Here is a 20,722-nt window from a genome sequence, read left to right as displayed (position 1 = left end):
CTGGATGGTCCACTGAAAACTGCATCTGAGAAGCACTTTGTCAGCAAAAGAGAAACTAAAAGAATATCCATGGCAAAAGTTGACAGGGATAAATATTTAACCAACATTTCAATCGCAAGTGCAAACGTGAAAGCAGGGCTTCAGTTTATAAACACAGCCAGAAATCCTAACTTCAGTGGAAAGTTAGGAAATCCTAACTCCCTGGAAAATTACTACGCAGTTTTGAGAGGAAGTAAAGCTAACAAACAATCTTCCTCAGCAAAGGATACAAGGCTAACACTCCTGATAAATATGATTAAAACACCTCATGCTTCCTTTAAAAACAACAATAATCTGGAAAAACTTTGAGTCTTGTTCCCTTATAGAATATTGCAGAAATTGGTGGTTTCAATACCAGTCATGAAAAACAAACAAACAAACAACATTCCAGCAACAGTTTTCACATGGGTAGAACTAAGGTAGAGGAAACACCCTTCTTGGTTTGATTGTTCTATTTCATTTTTGAAATGGATAGAAAGGAACAAATGACATGCTCATATGAAATGCAAAGAATCATTGCCTACTAAGAGACTAGGTGTACGATGAGATTTATTTGGTCTAAGTAAATTCATTTCTACATTTTTACTTCTGTAATCAAATTAATTCCAAGAACAGACAACTGCATTGTACTTGCCAGGGATCAATATTTTGGGCAATCTAAACAATACAAATGTATAATAGATGCTGCCTAAGACTGTTACAAGTGACTTTTTAGAGGGTCCTTTAAAACAACCTTTGACCAGTTTTTTTTTTTTTTAAACAAAAGTGCATTAACTGGAAAACATAATGAGAAAAGAGCACATTATGTTAATGGTATAAGGTGAGCTGCTTTAGACTTAATTGTTCTATTGCACTTATGCAGGATTTATCTAAGCATTTTCCTTTGTATCTCAAATCTGTCACAATTTCTAAAATGCATTTAGAATCTGGAGCCAACTTCATGACTCATTGGTCAGAGGACTAGAATAGACTTCAAACTGCACTTCAATGCAGCATTAACTGTGTAGTTTGATACCTGAACCACAGGCACCAGCTGATAAATGAATGGACCTAAATTAAGAGTATTCCAGAATGGTTTTGCTATGGAGCTGAATTACCAAGCTCCCAACTAAAGGCTGACATTATCAGGGGCTCTGCCCTTTAGCACAAGAAGTGTGGAACTAAAATATAAATGCTTTTTTTAGAATGTTTTCCCCATGTAAAATGTAGAAACTTTTTAACGGCAGGGCAAAGAATCTGCAAGAAGTTTCACTACCAGAAAGGTAAGTGAGACTATTTCACAATCATCTTTAAGTAGTGATACACAAATGCTCTCTTGTTCAGAAGCATTATCCACTCAGCACCTACGAACACTGGTACCACCTCTTCACAATCACAGAATCAACAGAAGTGCTGATGGCCCTCTCCATCAGCAAGACATCTCATTCACAGATAAGAATGTCTTCAGTCTCTCTGGCTTTTCCTCCATCCAGGCTACAAGGAGGCCTCATTCTTCATTTCCTGCTGAATGAAACACACCCAACACAATGACATGGCTAGTTACCTTACAAGTTACCTTACAGCTGGGAAGGAACTTCTAACCGATATTCACCTAATCCCAACCAGATTTTATTTCCAGTATTTCATATTGACAGAGCCAAGAAACAAATTAAACCACCTACCTATTAACAACAAATATCTGGAATTTATTCCTTCCTACTATTCAAAATATACAGAGCCACTCAAATAGTACACTTTAAGCTTTGATAAAGTTAGTAAGTGTGACCAGATACTGCCATCCCATGCAGTATTGGGGGGACGGGGGGCACTGTAGTAAATTTATGAATAGTTTGTGTGATTACATTCTACTTTGAGGGAGGGTTATTGCAGTGCCTACAGAAACTAAAAACAGTAGGTGATGATTGAAGTGAGTCGCTGAAGAGACAAAGAAAAGTCTGTTAGAATAATAAGATGGGCTTGAACTGACACAGGGCTTTTTTCTGATTCAGCAAATGAGGAGTTTCTGACCCAACCCTTGTGAAAAGGTTGGAATGATTTTGGTTAAGGAGTCCTTTAAAACTGATGGGGACTCCTGGTATATTTACAGCTGTATATTGTTTATTAGGTTTTTACAGTAATGATCTTACTAATAAAGCATTTGCTTAACTAGAACTGTGTGGATATTTTCTAACTGCTGGCAACATACTATTTATAGCCCTCAGAGAAAACAAAATTCAGGTACTGGCCTTTAGACATTGTGGCTAGCTGGTGATATCACAGTGTCAGGTGGGGGAGCTGTGCAGCCTTAAAACCCCATAGTCAGAAGGAAGTAGGGCATGGGCACCCTGACTAGACAGAAGTGACAGCAGGAAACATGATACCCAACAGGGAACTCCTGGATCTTCTGGGGAGGTGGAGGTACAGGTGAAGTTCCTCTGAAACTGACACTAAAAATTTATACACAAAAGATTCCTTTCTCCTAATGAAAAGGCTAATTAAAACCAAATTCTTTATTCCCCATTATCTGTCTGAGTGTAGCTGCACATTTCAAACCCAATAATTGTAAGTAAAAAATGCTGTTAGTAAAAGGAGATTAAAAAACATGAGACAAAACATGTAGTTCAACTGCAGTTTAAAGAGACTCATACTTCTGTTGTACTCATTCCCACTGTGATTTACACAGATTTCCTTACCTGCCATTGCAAAGAAGAATAAGGTTCTGAACTGCTAAAACAGTGGAGTTTTCATTCTGTCCTGTAACAAGGTGCCTGTCCAGAACTATGTGTACAGCATCCGGCTTGCTGGCTAGTCAGAGAAAAATATTTAAATAGTGATGTCAATGGACACGGCTTCATAAATTTAGACTTCACACATCCATTGAGACTGTGCTAGAGGTTAATGATTTCAAACAGACAGTATTTGGCAAGCAATTGATGTGCTGAGCTGTCTACAAGATAGAGATATACCTGACCCTACCATCAAAGCTCCAGAGGATTTCAATATGGCATTCTCTGCATGGAATGATGGCCAGATTGGCCCTTTAATGGTATCATTTCTCTATCAAGTCGCCTATTGTATTTCATGAGGCTATCCTGGGAAACAAATTTTGAAGTGTATTTACAGTAAAACCTGTGTTATCTGTCACGGTTACCTGAGGGAGAGAGTGAGGTGGGAGCCATGCAGGGCCTACTGGGGGGGGGGGGGAAGCGCCCACAGGAGCCATGCAGGGGCCGGGGTGGGCCACGAACCATGGGGGGGGGGGAGAGAAGAGAGCCAGGAGGCGGAGATGGCGGGGGGGGGGGGGGCTGGTCTGCCAGTGGTGCCAGGAGTCGCAGGGGGAGTCGAAATGCTTGCTTCTGGCTGCCATTCACTCCTCCCCCAGGTACGTGCTGCACACTTGTCTGAGGAGCGGCTCAGCACTTAAAGAGAGTTTCCTTTTTGTTGTTGTTTTGCTTTTCCCGGCATCAGAAATTTGCCAGTTTCTACAGTTTTCCAGATGCTTAAGTTCTGGATAGCACAGGTTTTACTGTATTTAGCTTCCAATCTGCTGTGCAATGCATTATAAATACCCCTCATGTAAAAAAATCATGGTTAGCAATCACTGCCTTACAAAGAGCAGTGACAATACTCCCTTGATAAGATACTCCACTGCTCTTAGCAAAACCATTATCATATACTGATATTTTCTAGCCACATGTTGGTATTTCAGCAACCACTGTGGTCTTCTGTCTGCCCTCAAAGTACTATTTTACAAAAAATCGATTAACTTGGCATTTTGCTTCTGTATTCTACACCTTTCCTGATCTCTGATTATGATAATCCGAATGTGGGTAGGCAGGTAGTACTGGTTTAGCTCTGAACATACTCCTCCTGTTCAATCCACTCAGTAAAGCTTCAACCAAATCTGTATGACATCACAAGTAGTCACCATGGAAATAACTCTGACATCAGGTGCTGAAATATCATTAATGAATTAAACAGGAAGGAGGAAGAGGCAGCTAATGAGAAAGGGGAAAGCTGCTATTTAAACACACAAAGCTGTTGAGCAGCAATAATGGAAAATAAAAATAATCAAATTTTATGTGGCAGTGCGAAGAGAAACTAGCATCTTTTATTTTTTGTTACAGAGTATGCATGCATTGTCTGTTATTTAAGAGTCTGTCATCATTTCCATTATAAATTGCTTTTGTACAAATTCTAACTGAGTTGTTTCAACTTCATCAGCCTAAAGCTTGGCACAGTTTTGTTTAAAAAAAAAATCCAATAGCTTAAATATTGTGGACTTAATTATTTTTCATGCGTAGAATTAAAAAATTACAATTCTCTCTCTTTCTCTCTTCCTCCCTCGTTTCAGATACCAAAGGTAAATGCAATAGATGCTTAGGTATAACAAAGGAATGGAACCTTCTACAGTGTATTATTTCATTCTCCCCATGAATCTTGGGTATAACAATAAGTATAGCAAGATAAGCAAAATGAAACACTGTTGAGCCATCTACAATAATTAACTAAGTACAACAGTAGGTATTCAAGACAGAACTCAGAATTCAGGTTGAGCTCAGAATTTTTTTTGCATTAATGGATTTTGGTTCTCAAAATTACAGAAGTTGAAGCTTTGCAACTGACAGTCAAATTGTTACACTGCAATTACAAAACATATTACTTGGAAAAAGACTACTACTAATCTCATGATAAAACTAATTTTGTATTTTATTCAAAGACAGCCCAAAAGCAACAAATCAGAACAGTCAAATATCAGTTTTATATCTATCTAAGCTTGAATAATGTAAACTCGACTCATGATCAGTGGTGTGTTAATACGGCTTTGCAGTTGAATATGTTACTAACTCCCCTGTTCAGTCACATAGGGCTCTTCACAATCCAGACTGCTAGATTATATTACTTATATTAGTAAGGAATTTAGATTTTAAAACAATTTTAACTTTACAGGGTCTTTCTGCATGTGTTACAGAATATGCTCTGTTAAATTAAAATGTAACAGACCTCTTCACATGCTTGGCAAAAGTATAAAAGCTATTTTGCCATTAACACTCACTCCAGTCATTTGAAGAAGTGGGCTGTGCCCACAAAAGCTCATGATACCATCTACATGTTTTGTTAGTCTATAAAGTGCTACCGGACCATTTTTTGTTTTTTAAGTTTATCCTGTACAGACTAACTTGGCTACCCCCTGAAGCTTCATAAGATATGAAGAGTTAACAATCAAAAAGTGACATACCGCTAAAAGTAGCTCCAGAATCTTTCACAAAATCCTCCACAATAATGGACAAACTGGCAAAATTGGGCTGCCTTATCAGCTCATATAAAGAGGGCTGAAAAGGAATAGGAAAATGAGATAAATTTAACTTTTACAGTAGATCCAAGCAAAACCAATGAGGAAAATATTCTGTCACACTCCATTCTTCTATCCTGTTTTCTACTCTACTTCCTTCTAAAATGTTTAATAAAATATGCAAATATGCAACTGAAGTTATTTCTGAAGTATTAAAAAAAATATCTAATAGCCTACAGATAATCATGGGAGTCCCTCCCAGTCTGGATAAGAAAGTTAAAGAACACAAGCAACTTGTAGTGGTACCAAGGTACGTGATTAAGAACTTAGGGATCCTGTTTATTTTAGGATTTGGTGCTGGTACCATCTGCACACCCCACACTTAATTGGAAGAGCAAAGCAATGTCCTAAGAGGATGATGTGGATTTTTCTGTTCTTTCCCCTTTTCTGATTCTGAGATCTCTTAACTTCTTAAATAATGAGAGGTGAAAACAGTCTGCCGGTGTTTGGGAAGGAGACTATCATGCCCAGGAAACAGGAGAGGACCTTCTGAGAAAACAGTAGTTGACTGAGGACTGCACTGTATTGATGCACTCTTGAGCTCTGTAATTATAATTCCACTTAATTAAATTTCCAATTGATTTCAAGATGTTTTAAAATAATGGTAACAGCAAGCTCATTCTGATAAAAGCTTGTTACTTGACTTCCATCAGCATTAAAGCCAGCATAATCACCCACAGAGATGAACAAAGTTTTGTGCCCATAAAATATGGTAAGTCCGGATGGAATTAGAGAGTGTGTTTTTTGTATAAAGCTAAAAATGCCTGTGCCATTTTATAGCTACAGTGTAATACTCCTTGAGTAGGTTTAGCTGAGATACTATCATTCTGGACATTAAATGGCTTTTGATTCCACCTCATTATTTGTAGCACTGGAAGGCATAGTGTTATTCCAACCTGACACCTTACATCTGCTTGCTTACTCAGACACGTATTAGTTTTCCTATCATGTTGTATCTTAATGGAACTCACATGGGGATATTTTTGAACATTAGTACTTCATAAAGTTAAAACAAATGCACCACATTAATATACCCATGGGCAGGCACTGGTATATTAACAATTCTCAAATCATGACATTGGGGGTCTCAGAACCAATCCAAGACCTCAATGCAAATGTGAGAAAAATTACCTTTTAAATAAAACTCAACCCAAACTTCAGTTTCTTACAGTCTAAGAGGTGTTCACATTAGGGATGTGATAGCGTACACAGTTAAATGAGGAACCTGGGCTCGTTGGTTACCTTCATGGTTACACGCAGGACTGCTCCCCACCCGGTGCTGCTGCCTCTGTATCAGAAGCAGCAGTTTGAGGGGGGTAGGGAAAGGGGCACACTCAAGCTCTGGCTCCCTGGGAGCATATATTACATTAAAAATATCAGCATGTGCTGTGATACCAAATATATATGCACGAAGACTCCACATTACAACATCTACAGGAACCTTAACTTAATTTCCTGCATGTAAATTTTCAGTGACAGAATTTGCATTAAGGAAGTTTAGCATGCTCTTTATTTATAAACGAGTATAGATTAGCCTATATATACACCCCTCTTCAGCCTAGCAACACAGCGGGATAAACGATCAATAATGTCAGCATGAGCCTGAAGTTTTTAGTTTGTATAAAGGAATGTAACATTTAAAAAGAAAAATAATTCATAGAACTAAAGTTCACCAGCAGTTCTATGGCACCAAGCTGAATAACCAGAATATCTAAAATATTTAAAGCCATGAACTATCAGCCAGAGAGGCTGTGGCAAGTTTGTTAGAGGTTTTAGCAACTTCATTTGGTATTTATAAAATACTCAGACTGACAGCACTCACCAAAGCAAAGCTGAATTGCAGCAGAGCCCTCAAATGCAGTCTTGGGCCCCTACACAGCTCACCATCCTGGCCTACAGCACCCCTTGCCAGTGAAAGTTCTGCAGCTCTTGAGTAACAAGTTGTTGAACATGTCAGATTGGCTCAAATTTGATTTGGCTCAAAGTCTCTTAAGACGTAGGATGACACCAAAAATCCCTGGCACTATCAACACTTTTACACTGCTCCATGAATAGTAAAAGCCTCATTTTGGGAAAAATTATACTTTGGGAGAAGTTTGCTTCACAGGACCTACCCCTGTCAGGCTGTAGTCCTGAAATACCCAGGATTTATCTTCATTCGTGGCACAGCATAAAGCAGCAACGCCATGTCCCACTGCGCAAATAGGCTCTAAAACCCCAAAAGAATTAAGAAATTAATTATAAATATCCTGAAAGTTACAAAAGCCAAAATATCCTCTAAGTTCCTGTACACTAGGGATGTTAATTTCGATTAATCAACTAATCAAGTAGTCAATGGAATTTCCATCAATTACTCGATTAGTTGATGAGGGGTAGGACGGGGCACTCACTATCCCAGCTGCGTCTCTGTCTTTTAAAAGTCAGAAGAGCCGCCCATGGCTCTTACAACATATAAAAGAGAGAGGAGTAACGGGGAACCAGGGCAAGCGGGGACTGCTTGATTCCCCACTCACCCCAGGTTCGCGCTGTGCCACCTTTGCCTTTTAAATGTAACAAAAGCCCTGCAGGGTTCCTGCTACATTTCAAAGGCAGAGGCACAGCAGTCGGACCCACGTGAGCAGGGACTTCTTCAGTCCCTGCCCACCCCATTTCCTGCTGTGACTCTGCCTCCTCTGCTACACCCGCCCCATAGAGAAGATGCTAAGGGGAACTGGCTTTTAAGACGGCTCCCCCCCCCATCACCAGCAAAGTCGGGGGTAAACAACTAATCGCTTACATCCCTACTGTACATTGCCTTTCTGAAAGTGGCATTATGCAACATTGTTTGCATTCTCATTGGCTTTATTCTTTTCTAGGTGAACCAGTTTACAAAGTTAGGCCGCAGACCTCCAGAGTTACATGTATGCTTAATGCAGGTAGTTCCAAGAGGACTACTCAGGCTCATGTGCTTAAATTAATGCACATATGTAATTCTTTGCAGGATCAGGACCTTATTGAAGAGGACTGTAGAGTACTATGAAATTGATTATGAACTAGGAGTCCCCATCTGACTCACAGGAAGCACGCTACTCTAGTTTTGGACATGGTAAAGCAGAAGAATTCTTTTCTCTCTCAAAAGTATTCAAAAAAACTACTGATTTTATTTTTATTCCTTTTCACAAGAAAGGTTTGCTATTTTTTAAGTGGAAGACCACACAGATTTAGAAAAGTTTCCCAGTTCTGATGTTGCTGCACTATTCCAGCTGTGTATTTTGAAATTTGCTAGCCACATCACCACTTCCATTACTTGCCTATAAGTGTTTACTGCAAGATAAATGAACACTTGCATTGTACTGATCAAAAATGAAGTAATGAATTAGGTACAGAATCTGGATATTTTTTAAACAAAAAACAGAGATCCCCAATAGGGTTTACCTACTATTCTCATTGCTGAAGTGCTGCAATATTTTAGCTAGGTATCCACTGTTTGCAAGGTCAGTCATAGCTCCAGGACAGTTAGGAATCAACAAGGCATGATATCTAGCACCTAGTTAGGAAGAGAGAATAATACAAGTTTGGACCATAAACGTATCAACAAGCAATAATATCTGAGCATGATTTCTTTTCAAATTGATTTGACAAAGCAAAGACAATGCCACAAAAAAGTCAGTTTCATACTACAATATGTAAAAAAACAAGCACAAAGTAATTAAATAAAAATATAATATCTATGTAGCTCATTAATTGTGGCATTTGGGCTCTGATGGATGGAAATAAGGATGTTAAATTTCAATTAATCTACTAATTGAGTAGTCGATGAAATTTCCATTGACTACTTGATCATTTGATAAGGGGGGCACTCGCTTTCCTGCTGCTCCTCTCCTTTTGAAATGTACAAGAGCCGCCTGTAACTCCTGTACATTTCAAAGGGAGAGAGGCAGTGGGAACCTGCACTAGTGGGGACAAAGCAGCCCCCATTGGGGTGGGTTCCCCTCTGTGCCTCTTCCTTTGAAATGTACAAGAGTTGCAGGCTGCTCTTATGCATTTCAAAGGGAGAGGAGCAGCAGTTGGACCAGCAGTCGGACTGTTTCAATCCCCGCTGCCTTCTGCCTCTTCTGCCCCTGTGGAGAAGATGCTGGGGGAACTGGCTTTTAAGCTGGCTCCCCTCAGCACCAGCTTGTGCTCCCCCCCTTGCTGCCTCTCTGATAGAGGCAGCAAGGAGGGGAAAGCAACTAGTTGAGTTCCTACTTGACTACCGGATAAGCATTTGCCCAACTTGCTTGACTGCCTGATGAGCATTTATTGTGTAGTCAATTAATCACTCACATCCCTAGATGGGAGGGGTACTATCCTTTTCTAGACAAGCCAGCTATTCAACTAACTTAATTGCCTTTAAAGGGTTAAACCCAGAGACAGTAAGTATCCAAAAAGCATTGGCAGGGAGCCAGAGTGTCAATGGGAAGAGGGTGAGACATTTGACTTGAAACAGGTTCTGCCTGCTTCAGTCTTTTGTGAGAGTTCAGAGCAAGAGCTGGGGGAGAAATGAAGTAAGCCAGGAACCAGGCATGGAATTTTCAGCAATATCCATGTCTAGAAGGGACTGAACCTTGGAATAACAGATACGTAAGTGAACAGGGAATGTTTAGATAGACACCATCACCTTATTTCTCTTTAATTTTGGGTCTGGTTGATTTATGCACAGACACCCCCCCCCCCCATATACTGTAACTTTTAAATTAAATCCCAGTGAAGCAATTCTCTGTGCTTTTAATTTTCCTTTTTTTAGTTGCTCTCTAACACCTAGCAACCAAGAATGCTTTACCAAATATCACTCTTTGCTTTGTTAATAAATTCACCTTTTTAAGGCTATGATCTGATTCCTGTGTCCTAGAAGACTGGAGGTTCAATGTGCACGTGCCTGAGCCTAAAGGTCAGCTATTAAGAAATTACAGTTTGTTCTCAAGCTCTTACTTGAGGAAGGGTTAAGAGCTTGGGGTTACCCCACAGGAAGAAATTCCCAATTGCATCTTCCTAGGCTCTCAAGGGGTTTTTGCATTTGGGTAGTGGCAGTGTACCAACCAAGGTCAGGGAATCTCAGGACTTTTTTTTTTTTTTTAAACAGAAGCCTTTAGTAGCAGAGTATTTTAAGCCCCAGCCTTATACACTCGAAGTGCCAGAGTGGGGAACATCCTTGACAAAGGCCTACAAAAAAATCACAAGCTTCTGAAGAGATATTCTTAACTAGATAAAGATTTACCATGCTTTCTTCTACTATAGACGAAGTCCATTACAGGCAGTCCCCGAGTTACGCGGATCCGACTTATGTCGGATCCGCAGTTACGAACGGGGCCCTCTTCCTGGTCTCCAGCAGACCAGGGAGAGGGAGCAAAGCGGCGGAGCACGCGGGCAGCGGACAGCCCAGACACGTCTGGGCTGTCCGCTGCCCGCGTGCTCCGCCGCTTTGATCCCCGTCCCCCTGGTCTGCAGACGAGGGAGACGGGGAGCAAAACAGAGCAAAGCTGTGGAGCCCGAGGGCAGCAGGACAGCCACGGCGCATCTGGGCTGTCCCGCTGCCCCCGTGCTCCGCGGCTTTGCTCCGGACGCCTGTGGTACAGCAGCTGGGGTGCTGCCGGTTGGTCCCATAGCGCCGCTCTGGGCGCTACTGGACCAACCCGGCAGCACCCCAGCTGCTCTGCCCCAGGCGTCCCCAAGTCAGCCGCTGCTGAAACTGACCAGTGGCTGACTACAGGAAGCCCCTGCCCCGGGCTTCCTGGAATCAGCCGCTGATCAGTTTCAGCAGCGGCTGACTTGGGGATGCCTGGGGTTTTAAGTTGAATCTGTATGTAAGTCAGAACTGGCATCCAGATTCAGCCGCTGTTGAAACTGATCAGTTTCAGCAGCAGCTGAATCTGGATGCCAGTTCTGACTTACATACAGATTCAACTTAAGAACACACCTACAGTCCCTATCTTGTACGTAACCCGGGGACTGCCTGTAATTGACTCCATACATCACTGACTAGTTTAGCATACACCTTCTTCAGGAGTAAATGCACCTTGCCAAAATATTGACTTTTTATCACAGGTGCCATTTCAGATGGGAGGGGGGAGAGAGCAAGGAAGGAAGAGAGTGATAGCACCGGGGAGAGGGGGGTAAATGAGGACAGTGGCTTCAGCAGTGTTACTGAGCATGTTCAGTACAAGACAAGCAGCAAATGGGGGGTAACCAATTCCATTCACCCCCCCCCCCCCCCCAACCACACATCTATTTCTAGGGCTACTAAGGCAGTGGAAAATTCTGGGAGGGGGCTTGGGGGGGAGGAAGGGAGCAGGTAACTTAGCAATTAGCTGACAGGAGCCCTGTATCTAATTCCTATATAAAAGAAAGAAAAATTAAATAAATATTGGACCCACTCAGCTTGTATATTAACATGTTATGACATCTTATGGCAAGTCACTTAAGGGACACTGGTTGGCCTTAAAATTTTAATATATAGTCTTACTTCCTTACTAATTGCTGAGAGAGATCGATCCTGGGCACGCTCTCAGCTCTGGAAGGGGAGTGAGGTCTAGTGGGTTACAGCAAGGGATAGATATATTTGGGCTCTATACAAGATCAGAATGGCCATATGAGTCAGACCAATGGTCCACCTACCCAGTATCCTGTCTTCCCACAGTGGCCAATGGTGGGTGCTTCAGAAGGCATCAACAGAGAGGCATTCATCAAATGATCCATCCCCTATCACCTATTCCCAGCTTCTGGCAAACAGAAGATAGGGACACTATTCCTGCCCATTCTGGCTAGTAGCCATTGATGGAGCTATCCTCAAGTTTATTTTGTTCTTATGGGAACCCAGTTACAGTTTGGGCCTTTCCACCATTTCCTGGCAAAGAGTTCCACAGGTTGACTGTGAAGAAATAATTTGTTTTAAATCTGCTGTCTATAAATTTAATTTTTGTGTTATGTTAGTGAAGGCGTAAATAAAATTTCCTTATTCTGTTTTTCCAGACCATTCATGATTTTCTAGACCTTTAACATATCCCCCCATCCTTTAGTCATTACGTTTTCAAGCTGAAAGTTCCCAATCCTGTTAATCATTCCTCATATGGAAGCTCTTCCGTAGCCCTAATTATTTCCGTTGCCCTCTCTGTACCTTTTCCAATTCCAATATATCTTTTTTTAGATGGAGTGACCAGCTCTTCACAGAGTATTCAAGATGTGGGCATACAATTACTTCATACTGAGGCAATATGATATTTTTCTGTCTTATCTATTTCTCTCCTAACAATTCCCAATAATCTGTTAGCTTTTTTAATTTTTAGACTGCCACTGTACATTGAGCAGATGTTTTCAGGGAACTAGTCACAACGATTCTAAGATCTCTCTCGAGTGGTAACACCTATTTTAGATCCCATCATTTTTGTATGTATAATTAGGATTTTATTTTTCCACGTGCATTACTTTGCATTTCTCAACACTGAATTCTCAACTGTTGACCAATCACTCAGTTTTGTGAGATCCCTTTGTAACTCTTTGCAGTCAGCTTTGGACTTAACTATTTTGAGTAACTGTGTAGTATCTGCAAATATTGCCATTTATCCCTTTTTCAAGAACATTTAAAAGTTTAACAGTACTTTTCCAAATTCAAATCCCAGCAGCACAACACTGATTGCTACTTCTTTCCCCCCCACTCCCACTCCAGCTTTTAAGTACCTGGCAATGTTTTTCATGATGATCTAATGATCCCTTAATTACATGAATGACCAGTCTTTTGTTATTCTTAATCACTTGCCTCCCTCTTTTTATAACAAACTCCTTCCTCCAAAGGCAAAACTGCAAGCAGCTCAAACTCCATTGCAATTAAGAGCTGTCTTTGGAACCAGGGCATGCAGCCTTAAGGAGACCTCAAGTATGAAATGCAGGGGTTCAAACTTGGAAGGAGGGACTACTGCTCCCCAGACCCCGCCATAAATGGTGCCCATGCTTTTTATTAGTCTAACATTTTCACTGCTTGCTCTCATATAATATGTATGAAATAAGAAAAAAATTAAGATACAAAATTAAAAACAACCCTCTGTTTAAGAATGAGATTTTTTTAAGCACAACTTTGATTTAATCCTGGAAAATCTCTCTCAAACTTCTTCTCAGTCTACATAAGGGAGTAGAGGCCCACTGCATGTCTAAACAGGACCCGTATCTTAGCTGAAATGCCCCGTCTCACTTCTTGCCTACTCCCTCAATCTGACTTTACAACCTCTCATGTTCATTCCAGTGTCTGAACTTCTCTTCTTACTGATCCTTTTAACATCTTTGTCCACTCCAAGTTTATACCTTCTTTCATGAACCCTTTCATTTAGCATATGAGAAGACTTCTCCCACTCTTCCCTAATAAATTTTCTTAAGACTAGGGATGTTAAATTTAGATTAATCGACTATTTGATTAATCGATAAGGGCACGACTGCCTTTGAAGTGTGGCAACAGCCCCAGGCGCTGTAGGGAGCATGGGGCCAGCAGGGGACTCAAGCAGTCCCCTGCTGGCCCGGTGCTCCTCACGGTATTTCAAAGCAGTAGCACCACATGGAGTCCAGGGTCAGCAGGGGGACTCCCCAGTTGGCCCCAGGCTGCACAAAGTGTTTCAAAGCAGCAGCACTGCAGGGAACTCTGGGTGTGGCCCTAGACTCCACATGGCACTGCTGCTTTGAAGCACTTCCCCCCTCTCCCTCCACCCACTCCTGCCTCTTTCTGATAGTGGCAGCAAGGAGAGAGGGGGGGCAACTAGTTGACTAGTGTGTCCTACTAAGTTTATCTAGCTGCAACACATGCAGTAATTGTTCAGTATTCTCTTGCTCACCATCTGTGTACCTGTCTATTGCAAGCACATGGGGAAGGTACTCTGTTAGGGATACTCTACCTGAGCAGTGCTAAGTACATGTTAATAAAAACAACAGAAAAGAGATGTTATAGTTTTACATCTTCCTATAATTTGTCTCCACGATTAGTAGTCTTATTGAAACAAAAGATGCAGCTTCTCCAGGAAACAGTAGAGGGAAACAGCCTGAGCAATTAGGGTGAAAGGACAAAAGTGATGTCCATTCTGTAAGTCTGGCAGATCATCTCCAAAAACACAGGTTCCATAACTTTTTCTGCTCCCTTCTTCCTAAAGATTTAACCCTCAAAATCATTATTTTCACAATACAGAGTGAAGATAAGTAAGGCTAACCTAAAAGATACTCACCATCAATTGACTCCAGCTTGGCAGGATTTGCATAAGATTTCATACGGAAGTCCTGTATCCAACGCATGTTGCTTTCATTCACATCGACAAAGTCAATTAACTTCCCCTAGTGGAATCACAGTTCAAAAATTGTGGTTAATATTACTACAGTTTTAGTTTGTTTATGAGTGTGTGAAGTTTCTTTTTTTTTTAAGTGGGGACCCAGGAACCCAAAGTTTTTTTTGTCCACAGAAAAGGTATTTCCCCTTCCAAGATGACTTAACCCTGAAATCAGGAAGCCATATCTAATATGAGGTCTATACCACAAACTTAGGTTGGAACAGATGAGTCAGTCAGGGGAGTACCATGCCAGCAAAAACCTCTAGTGTAGACAGGTTTTTGCTAGTAGTTTCTTTTGCTCAGAATTACTAGAATAAGCTACGCCAGCAAAAGCTAGTATACCATTACAGATATACTGGCAAAGTATTATTAGCCAAGACCTGGCTTTAGTTTGAGAAGAGGATATTTAACTTTCCAGGACCCAGTTTATCCCTGATCTTTGAGGCACAAATCCGAGTACTGATTGTTGTCAGAAGTCACTAGTCCGGTGTCCTGACAAGTATCTTGTTCTGTCCAACGATAACCATTCAGCCAAGTACACGTGCTCCTGTTGTATATTGTGCTGGCTCCGCGCATCTAGCCAGTACAGCAGACTTCAAGAAAGCCCTCAAAGTCCACAAAATCAGATAAAGATCAAAGGCAACAGGCAAGGTTTATTATAAATGAGACACAGTCCTAGCTTCCCTGGATCAGATCAGTCTATGGCTAGACTGATACATGTATGCTCGTTACAACGGACTCAGCTCAGTCCATGGAATGTCCCACTGTCCCCTAGGCTGGGCAAAGATAGCCCTTCCAAGACACATCGTTATATACAGATTCAAACAAGTAACACATCACTCCTGACATATCAGGTTGCCATCTTTGCATTCTTACAGTATTTCAGGAAACATCCTTTGTAATGTAAAAATCAAAAGGACTTTATAGTTATTAAACTAGATGATCTATTCAGTGTTTCTCCAGTCCTCAACTAAATGAGGACTACCCCAGCCCTCTCTCACCACAGCAACTTGAGGCCAGGGGAAAAGTGCCACTCCATGGCTGTTGCAACTCCAACATAGCGGGGGGAGGGGTGCAGCACACCATCAGGAAGTGAGAGGGAAGTGCACAAAGAGAAACAGCCAGCAATGCTGCCATTCAAAACGTGGAAGAGGAATTTCAGTCCCCTCCACCCCGTGCCTGGGAAGGGGGGGGTGGAGGCTTGGGGCTGGTACGGCAGTCCCCAGCCAGCCCCTTTCACCTGTCTGATGACTGGTTTTTTTTCCCTGTATGGTTTTATGAGAAGCAATCCCATTCCAGGGGCATCCCATTTTCCCAGCACTAAACCCGTACCTTGATTTAGTTATAAGAGGGGGCTGTGTACCAAATCTGGTGGCCCTAGCTCTTACTGTTCAGAAGTTCTTAAACCAGCAGAGAGACTCACAGACAGACAGACACACACACAAACTCACTCTCTCAAATATATAGTAGATAGTGAGGACTGCAATACAGAATCTCTTCCAACGTACCAATATACAGAATTTATGCATGGGTTTACTTCTTAGCACAAGTGTTCTCATTGAAGTTAAGCATGCATTTAAAAGCCAGAAGATCAAGAACCTTCATTTGTAAGAATTTATTATTACTAGTTTATACATTAATGTAATGCTGGTTGTTTTCAGACCATCATAGTACGTACTTTTGTCAGTTACTATTCTCTCACACTTACCCCTGGAGTGGCAACTTGTAGATTAAAAGCACCACTTGCCAGTGTAAAAGAATGAAGAAAAGATTGGGCAGACACACCTGGAAAATAAAGTTGGAGAACTTAAGCAAATAATTGTGTTTTAAACTCAGCTACATTAGGGATGTTAAATTGAATAGTTTAATGTTCATTGAATAGTTGATTAACCTCATTAATTCTTATTGGTTATTTGACTATTCTACAGATCCCGAGGGGGGAGCCAGCAGCCAGTGTGCTCTGGCCCCACTCCGAAGGAGCCCCAACACTCCGCGCAGCTGCTGCCTCTGATACAGGGGTGGCAGGAGCCCGTCAGGGGTGGAGAGGTCTAAGATTCTAGACCTCATGCAAGCCGGGCTGCCTGCCCACCTGCCTCCTAATACACTTTAAACAGCTACAGCAGGAATAGGTCCCAGACCTGGCACAAGCCAGGACTGAGCTGAGCTGCCTGCCCACCCAGCTCCTAACACACTTTAAATACAGAGTTGCACTGGGGATAGGTCCCAGACCCAGCACAAGCCAAGACTGAGCTGGGCTGCTGGCTAGCCTGCTAAAAAATTTACTGGCAAGGGGAGGAGGGGGGGAATGTGTGTAGTCTATAACATTAACTGATAAGCTTTTTGCTAAACCCTAAGCTACATGGCACATATTTCACCAACTAGTGTACGTTAAATGAATCTTTAGGTCACTTAAAGGACCACATGGCCTAGGGGAATTTTTAATAATGCAAGGAGAAATATTCACAAAGATAACGTATCATACTTCGACATTCTACAATTGACATTAGTGTTTTAATAACATTAGAAAATACAATGCCTTGAAAAACACAACAGTACAGGCAGAGTCAATGTTAAAGAAATTAGAATGAGCAGCAAAAACAAAAATCCCAGACCAAAAAAAATTAGTTGAACAACCTCCAAAAAAAAGGAGCAGTACTGATGGTGCCATCTTCAGAAATTTCTAAAAGAATGACCACAGTAGGTCTGGCATAGCAGTATAAAGAACTACAGGAAAGGAATCTTAAGTTCTGTTCAAACCCAGTTCTATCCTTTGATATACTTTCTAGCCTGCATCAGCACAGTAGCTGAGCCTTTCACAAACACATTAATGAACTCAATCTCCCAACACTACTCAAAGGTAGGGAAGTAGCATTTAAGGATGCTAAACCATTTAACATAAGTAAGTAGGAGGCTGTGGAGGATCTGGTGGGATGGGAAACAGGACCCCATGGCCACAGTGGGACCCGGTAGCTGCAGCAGGAATGGGTAGCGGGCCAGGCAGTGAGCCCGGAGTTAAAAATCATAAAACGAATAACTGTTGTAACATCCCTAGAAATAGTGATAGAAATGTAGCCATGTTAGTCTGGTGTAGCTGAAACAAAAAACAGGACTATGTAGCACTTTAAAGACTAACAAGACGGTTTATGAGGAAGTGGGTCTGGCCCACGAAAGCTCATCACTAAAGACTAACAAGATGGTTTATTAAAAGTGCTACATAGTCCTGTTTTTTATCCCTAGAAATGTTACCCTTAGATTACAGACTGGGAACTGAGGCACAGAGAAGTAAGTGACTTGCTTAAGGCCATGCATACAGGACGTCTGACCAGGCTGCAAGAGGATAGCTGTTTGAGTTACTACTTGTTTTTAAAGTTACACTCTAATATAGGGTGAGCCTCTCTAGTTCAAGCAAAATACAGGACTATGTAGCACTTTAAAGACTAACAATATGGTTTATTAGATGATGAGCTTTCGTGGGCCAGACCCACTTCCTCAGACCAAATAGTGGAAGAAAATAGTCACAACCATATATACCAAAGGATAAACACACATAAAAAAGACAAATCAAATATCAGAACAGAAGGGGGAAGTAGGAAGTATTTGATCTGAGGAAGTGGGTCTGGCCCACAAAAGCTCATCATCTAATAAACCATATTGTTAGTCTTTAAAGTGCTACATAGTCCTGTACAGGCAGTCCCCGGGTTACATGGATCCAACTTACATCAGATCCCTACTTACAAACGGGGTGAGGCAACCCCACACTAGCTGCTTCCCCCCAGCAGACTAGGGAGATGCGAAGCTAGCGCCCCCCCTCCTCCCCCCAGCAGACCAGGGAGATGCGGAGCAGCTTTTCTCAGCAGGCACCTCAGCTTGAGAATAAAGGACTGAGGGAAGTGAGGTATGGGAGAATAAAACTGAGCTCTGGAGAAATGTTTGGCTAGAGTTTCCCCTACAATATGTACCTGTTCTGACTTACATACAAATTCAACTTAAGAACAAACCTACAGTCCCTATCTTGTACGTAACCCAGGGACTGCCTGTATTTTGCTTCAGCTACACCAGACTAACACGGTTACACTTCTATCACCTCTCTAGTTCAGAACTCTCTGGTCTACAGACATCCACGGTCCGGCAGGACACACTGAACGTCCATGTGTCATGGATGTGGCCACGTTTCCCATAAAGCTTGTTTGCGGCCACCGGTCCCGGCTCTCAGTGCGGTGAGCAGTTCCATAGCTTTCTATTTACCCCTAGGCTGTGTCTACACTGGGCCACTTATTCCGGAAAAAGCAGCGGCTTTTCCGGAATAACGTGCCAGCTGTCTACACTGGCCGCTTGCTTTTCCGGAAAAGCAATGACGATCTACTGCAAAATAGTCAGTGTTTTTCCAGAAAAACTATGCTGCTCCCGTTCAGGCAAAAGTCCTTTTCCGGAAAAACTGTTCCAGAAAAGGGCTAGCGTAGACAGCACAGATTTCTTTTCTGCAAAAAAGCCCCGATCACGAAAATGACAATCGGGGCTTTTTTTCCGTAAAAGCACGTCTACATTGGCCACGGACGCTTTTCCGGAAAAAGTGCTTTTCCAGAAAAGCAGGCTGCCAATGTAGACGCGCTTTTCGCGGAAATACTTATAACGGAAAACTGTTCCGTTTTAAGCATTTCCAGGAAAGGGTGCCAGTGTAGACGTAGCTCCTAATGTCTTCTGCCGGCCCAGGGAGCAGTGGAGGTGCAGGCAATGCCGCACCGGGCCGGACGGGAGAGGTTCAGCCCGCAGTCCAGCAGCCCGCTGCTCCCTGAGTCCAATCTCGGGGCCAACCGGCCTCTGCTCCGCTCCCCTCAGCCGGCCTCCCAGCCGCGCAGTTTGCTGCCCCCGCTCCCAACCCCGGCGCCGCCCCGCGGACTCTGCAGCCGCGTTTGTGTCCTGGCGGGGGCGGGTCCAAGGGCAGGCGCCCGCCACAGGGCAGCCCCCGAGCAACGGCCGGCGCCCGCGTCTCACCCCCGGCGGCCGCGCTGGCGACGATGAGGCAGGCGGGCTTGCCGGGCCGCTCCGACATGGCGCTGGTGGCGTGGCCCGGGGGGGGCGGCGGGGGCGGCTGCTGCTGCTGCCTCCTCATGCAGACCGGCCCAGGCGGCGGCCCCAGCAGAGCTGCTCGGCTCGCACCGCGCAGGCGCCGCAGCGGCTTCCGATACGGCAGGGCGGGGCCTCGGCACCGCAAGGCGGTTACTCGCACAGCGCCCTGTCAGTCACCGCCGTGGGCACGCGCGCAGGGAGGGCCGTTATTGGCTGGGGCGCGGGAGCAGGCGGGGCTGTCATGGGGGGGGGGGGGGGCACGAGGACTCCAGGGCGTGTCATGGGGAGGTGGGTGGGGCCAGGGACTGCAGAGGGTTGGGGGAGGGTAAGAGAAGGGGTGTGTGGCCCAGAGTGCAGGGACAAGGGAGAGTGTCATTGGCAGGGTTGTAATAGAAATGTAGCCGTGTTAGTCTGGTGTAGCTGGAGCAAAATACAGGACAATGTAGCACTTTAAAGACTAACAAGATGGTTTATCAGATGATGAGCTTTCCTGGGCCAGACTATTTTCTTCCACTATTTGATCTGAGGCAGTGGGTCTGGCCCATGAAAGCTCATCATCTAATAAACCATCTTGTTAGTCTTTAAAGTGCTACATAGTCCTGTATTGGCAGGGTTGAGAGGCGTGGGCATGGGGACAGGCGGAGATGTTGTGGCTGGGACTTTGGGGGTCATATCGCATGTCAGGAGACAGAAGGTGAGGTGCCCTTGCCAGGGAGCCGTACTCACAATGTCACAGCCACTCTTCGCTACAGTGAACCTTAAATCACGCACACCACTCTGTCTGCATTATTTGGCTTGTAAAACAAAGCACTCCGAAGCCAGGAAATGCCCAGAATTAATAGTGGCGTGCAGGAGTCATAGCCATGACAGCCTTCTTCATGATACAACTCAATTCAGCCCCAGAGCAGGGGCAGCATGTGCACTGAGAGGTTGAAGGGAAAAAAACACCTGTGATCACATAATTAATGAC

At 43.2% G+C, this 20,722-nt stretch overlaps 1 protein-coding gene and 1 long non-coding RNA gene across 4 annotated transcripts; one reads left to right on the top strand and one right to left on the bottom strand.

Annotated features, from left to right (window-relative positions):
• Nucleotides 1–570: 570 nt before the first annotated feature.
• On the bottom strand, nucleotides 571–19,907 carry GATD1 (glutamine amidotransferase class 1 domain containing 1). Of its 3 annotated transcripts, none has more exons than XM_075928244.2 (8): nucleotides 19,678–19,906; nucleotides 16,394–16,470; nucleotides 14,587–14,692; nucleotides 8,790–8,897; nucleotides 7,486–7,580; nucleotides 5,258–5,351; nucleotides 2,712–2,823; nucleotides 571–1,539 (listed from the first exon to the last, which is right to left on the bottom strand). In XM_075928244.2, the coding sequence occupies exons 1-8, from the start codon at nucleotides 19,793–19,795 to the stop codon at nucleotides 1,533–1,535; spliced, it is 717 nt and encodes a 238-aa protein (XP_075784359.2). In that variant the 5' UTR covers nucleotides 19,796–19,906; the 3' UTR covers nucleotides 571–1,532. The 3 variants fall into 3 exon arrangements, with proteins under 3 accessions (XP_075784359.2, XP_075784358.2, XP_089634819.1); XM_075928243.2 differs by having other exon boundaries at nucleotides 571–1,542; nucleotides 19,678–19,903; XM_089778693.1 differs by lacking the exon at nucleotides 571–1,539 and having other exon boundaries at nucleotides 2,708–2,823; nucleotides 19,678–19,907.
• LOC142829254 (uncharacterized) lies at nucleotides 1,539–6,411 on the top strand. Its single transcript, XR_012903682.2, has 3 exons — nucleotides 1,539–2,442; nucleotides 5,551–5,621; nucleotides 5,797–6,411. It is a non-coding gene; the product is annotated as an uncharacterized LOC142829254 (long non-coding RNA).
• Nucleotides 19,908–20,722: the final 815 nt, after the last annotated feature.

Source organism: Pelodiscus sinensis, chromosome 5 (assembly GCF_052426305.1).
Source record: "Pelodiscus sinensis isolate ZL-2025 chromosome 5, ASM5242630v1, whole genome shotgun sequence".
Lineage (NCBI taxonomy): Eukaryota > Metazoa > Chordata > Testudines > Trionychidae > Pelodiscus > Pelodiscus sinensis.
Note: the sequence above shows the minus strand (reverse complement) of the source record. Positions and strands in the feature narration are given on the sequence as shown.